General features: G+C 39.5%; 1 protein-coding gene across 1 annotated transcript; it reads left to right on the forward strand.

Annotated features, from left to right (window-relative positions):
• Positions 1-1,867: 1,867 nt before the first annotated feature.
• On the forward strand, positions 1,868-4,307 carry dmac2 (distal membrane arm assembly component 2). Its single transcript, XM_019861551.1, has 6 exons — positions 1,868-1,962; positions 2,224-2,414; positions 2,868-2,948; positions 3,417-3,556; positions 3,691-3,853; positions 3,951-4,307. The coding sequence occupies exons 1-6, from the start codon at positions 1,945-1,947 to the stop codon at positions 4,111-4,113; spliced, it is 756 nt and encodes a 251-aa protein (XP_019717110.1). The 5' UTR covers positions 1,868-1,944; the 3' UTR covers positions 4,114-4,307.
• Positions 4,308-4,710: the final 403 nt, after the last annotated feature.

The following is a 4,710-nucleotide window of genomic DNA, read 5'->3' on the forward strand; positions in this document are numbered from 1 at the left end:
ATGTTTATTGATATGCACTGTCAGACTCATGGATGATGACAGGGTGAGAATTTGTGGAGTTTTATGTGTAGAGTCAAGACGAGCAGTTTGGGAATCTCTTTTGTACCAACCACACTAATGGCGAAATACAGTTGTTCTAAGATACTGTATTACAGGGGTGTCAAACGCATCTTTGACATGGGGCACATCATAATTACGGTTTTCTTTGGAGGGGCCTGATGACTGTGAAATCGAATACATTTATGATCGCCTCATATTACATATACAGTACCACAAATTGATGAATAACTAATTTTGGAATCAAAGGCCCGTAAAAACCGTTTGTTGAAATATTATTGTCTCAATGATTTTAAATGTGAAGACAATTCGGATTATTTTTTCATTTATTCATGTATTTATTTATTTATTTTTTTAGCAAGAAACATGAAGTCACTGCACATTATTTGCTTGTGCGGCCATATAAAATGATGTGGTGGGCCGGATATGGCTGTTGGGCCTTGAGTTTGACACCTGTGCCGTAATAGGTAATGCTGGCAGGGTTCAATGTGTGTATTTTCAATATGTGATCATGAGTCTGTTCATGATTCAAAAACTCTCTGATTCTGATTTTCTGTCGAGCATTGTTATGTACAGTAAATCTGCATTTCGAAGTATGATTATACAATTCGCATTCAAGTCAATGTAAGAATTTTACAGTTAAAAAAAAAAATCTCAGCCCATTTATGTGGTGACAGTTTATAAATTCATAACCTTCTCTGTAATAACACTGGCTGCGTTCAAAATCATTCGCTCATTTCCTACTCCCTAATCACAATATTGGTTTTATCAAGAGGACTTCACTATCTGCTTCATTCATCAGTCAAATGATAACTCGTTTTTGGATACTAGTCAGGTGTTCCATTAATTGGCTTATTACAATCACATATTTTATGACGTTCCATTGAACTTCAGTAAGAACTTTTAAGCTAGTAACTAAATAATACAAATATTATATTGCTTCAGTTTACTATGTGTGTATTTTATAAAATGAACACAAACAAAACACTTATTGCCCATCGGTCTTGTGACATATCACACTACCTTAAAATATTTTGTCTTGTGCTCGAACTCAAACAATAACCCAAAAATGGAAAATCTTTATCTGCACGATGCATCATAGGATATACAGGTATTGCTTTTCTAATGACCATCAGTTCATTACTTTTCAGTTTACATAATCCTTTGTGTCTCAAGAGCAGAGGTCACAAGCCCTTTTTTTAAAGAGGCATCACTTCTCTTAGGTACTGATTAATTCAAAGGAGCTGCCATGTTGATAAACACTTCTTCAATAATAACTTTGCTCAAATTATTTTGAGGAAAATCATTTCCTCATTTTTGTTTTTGCACTTATTTACATGTCGCCACGAATGCTATGCTTTGGGCATGCACTACACTGACCTGTGGTAGTTTTTTTTTCCCACATTTCCAAATTTACCCCAAAGCAGGTGTGATTTAAATAAGGAAAGCAACAACAAATATTAGATGTAGCTGACTGATAAGTGGCACTGTTTTATTTTTTAAATTTGATTCATGAATTTATTTTTCGGCCACACAAAATACATTTGAAATAGATTACTGGTACTGGTGAGCTATTTTTTTAATAGACCTGATGGAAAGTTATGTTGTTCAGGGGACTACCATTTCAGTGACCTGTTTTTCGGGGATGACGTACACTCACTAAACATTCAAATGGCAATACCAAACTGCGAACTCACAATTCAAGGCCCTGTAAAATGGATAGGGAGTCATTTCCGAAACCAGTCAATGTTTGTTGGAAACTCTAACGGAGACGGTTCAAAGTACCTAAATACGTGCTTGTGGCGACACCTAGTGGGCAAGACACAAACTATCTCATACGCAGGCAGATATTTTTGACCCTCGTGAGTTTCTGTAGAAAACCGAAGCATGGCTTCCTCCTTGGTGGTAAGTTACCCTCCACGTTTGTTTGTTTTATTTACTTGAGTCCAAAATATTTATCACACGTTTATATTCATCTATCGAATGGCACGTTTAGTGGCAGTATTTTAACGCTTGTGCCGCTTTTGCCGCCTTCGTGGTGGCGTTCTCTTAGCTGACTTCCCAAAACATACACTGTCGTGCAAGGTTGTTGTGTTTACATTTTGCCGCAACGTGTATCGTTAATTGTGTGGATAGCAACTTATTTGCGGTACGTCTGCTCACTAGTCTCTACTCGGGTGCTGCCAGCGGGCATCTCGGCTCCTAGTTGCTAGGCGACCTTGGAGCTCCAGCCCTGCGAGCCCGCCTCCCATGCACAGGAGACTGCTCCTCATCCTCACCCAGCGTTTCTCTGATTTCGAGGTGCTCCTCAGGTGGAAGTCTCGCATGAAAAGGAGAAAGTTGCTTAGAAAAAATGCGTAAGAAAATGTTCATTAATCTGTAGGCTATGCTACAGCCTTTATTGCTGAACTTAATTTGACCTTCGTAAAGTTTTCGATACACATGTCCAACTGTTTAGTGTTTCAGTGCTTTTTGCCCAACGTTCTGTTCTCTAGCTAGGAGCTGAATGGCAAAATTCAACAGGCTTTCAAAAAGTTTTCAGAGTGACACGGCCACTGAGCTTATAGTGATCAGGCGGTGGCCATAAAGGCACTGGAAGAGTCACAGAGAGCTCCACAAATGGACGTCCTTGGGCATTTTTAAGTATCAAACAGCTGTTGTGAATTTTCAGCTCCATGTTAAAAACAAAGTTGTGCAAAATGTACTGAAACATGGAACATGCATATTAAAACTGAGAAGGTCACATGATTCAGTGTGAATTTTCACTCTGAAGTTGCAAAGCTGAATCTGAACCTGCGTCTCTGTCTCAGTTACTACAGCTACACTCAGGGCCTTTACGGTGTTGACATTGCAGCAGCCTACTTTGTGTTGTGTTTGAAAGGAGGATTTCGGTAAGTCCGTACCATTTTCTTATTTTGAAAAGGGTGTTTCTTGCTGTGTACTGTATGGAAAGAAGATTAAAAAAAACTTAGATGTTGAAATAATGTTTTTTTGCCTCATCCTGCAAATGACAAGCAGTGAGGTCGTTCTGCGGCTTTCACGGTTTCGTGTCCACAATGGAGGCTATATTGTTGGTTCCCTTTCATCATCGAAAGAAAAACCCACAATGGTCACTGAAATAACGTGAAGCTGACAAAACTTACATTTCCCCCCCAAAAAGCCCATTGACCTGCCATAAAGCTTCTAAATGAGACAAAATTGGAGCTTTTTGTAGTTGTAGTCTTCTTGTCGCTGTATAATCTATAGCAGATATTGTATGATATACTATATAATATAATGATTGATTTGGAAAAAAAATGACAGCATTTATTTTTTCTGAAATGCTCAATCCTCTTTGCATGTCTGTTGTGTGTCCTCAGATTTGTTGGCCATTCAGAATGGTTCCGTGCAGACCATAAGGGCAAGTTCAATTGGGACTTCTTGAATCACAAAGACACACCTCTTGAGGAAGTAGACATGAGCTACACCATCATCAACTACACTGGACTGTCCAACTTGGGTACGAGTATTTATATGTCTTTTCCCAATTGCAGTTTGGGCATTTTCACATACTATAATATTTTCCTTACTTATGTGCTGCTTTGTGTATTAGTTTGAGCTTTATCAGTGTGCTTGATACTCGTTCTCTCTCAGAGGCACAGCGATCTTTGCGGACTCTGTCCGTACGAGGATGCTCTGAGGTGGATGACTGGTTCTTGGCTCGGCTGCATGTGTTCCAGGACTCTCTGGAGGAGCTGGACATCTCTCATTGTCCACAGATCACCCCAGGCGGCCTGGCTGCCCTGAGGAATCTCAAGTAATTTCATGGGAGAGACCTTCAACTAACTTGCAAATGTAAATTATCACTCCTGTTGTGTTACATGTTCCTTTTTTCTGCAACCTTCATGTTGCAGGGGACTGCGGCGTCTGGATGTGTCATCCCTTCCAAGGATTTCGACACCTGGCTTGGTGATCATCCTGCTAGAGGAGATGTTGCCACAATGTGAGGTCATTGCGTCTGGTTATGATCACAGTTTAAAGCCAGAAGAAGTTGAGGAAGAGCGCAGTCAAGGCTAGGGGGAATGAAGCATCTTTGTTGGTTTCCATCCATATTAGATGAATCCAATTCGATCTACAATACTGCATGTGTTATCTTTACTTTTGTCTGGAAGGAGAATTTTGTCTTGATTTGAAAATCAAGTTATTTGTTTCATAACTGTGTACAGTATGTTATCAATAAAGATTGATCTGATCTGATTTGATTCATTATATTATTTGTAAATGCGTGACCTTAATATTTGAGTCCTTAGGCCAGTGGTTCTTAACCTCATTCGAGGTACCGAACCCAACCAGTTCATATGCACATTCATCAAACCCTTCTTTGCTGAAAAATAAAAATCTGATTCAGTTTTGCCGGTGCGAGACTAGAGTTGCTCAACTTGGCATGACAAATCATGCAGATAGGATACCGAGTCCCATCACGTTCCGTGATGCATGTGAATCCATGTGGTACATATTCGTCCGACCGCTTTGGGGTTTTTTGCTCGACATGGTAAGCATGTATTAAAACATTATTTTTAAAACAATCACACGACGTACTATCACGACAATCACACGTTGACTACAGAGCGAACTAAATTTCCCGCAGCACTGATTGGACAAGCAATGTCATGT

The sequence above is a fragment of the Hippocampus comes genome, unplaced genomic scaffold, assembly GCF_001891065.2.
Source record: "Hippocampus comes isolate QL1 unplaced genomic scaffold, H_comes_QL1_v1.1 scaffold122, whole genome shotgun sequence".
Taxonomy (NCBI): Eukaryota; Metazoa; Chordata; class Actinopteri; order Syngnathiformes; family Syngnathidae; genus Hippocampus; species Hippocampus comes.

What these genes read in the sequence shown, in the direction of transcription:
- dmac2 (XM_019861551.1), top strand. An exon ending in TGTTTGAAAGGAGGATTTCG is followed by an intron (nt 2,949 to 3,416) that starts GTAAGTCCGTAC and finishes GTGTGTCCTCAG; the next exon opens with ATTTGTTGGCCATTCAGAAT. An exon ending in GCTGCCCTGAGGAATCTCAA is followed by an intron (nt 3,854 to 3,950) that starts GTAATTTCATGG and finishes TTCATGTTGCAG; the next exon opens with GGGACTGCGGCGTCTGGATG.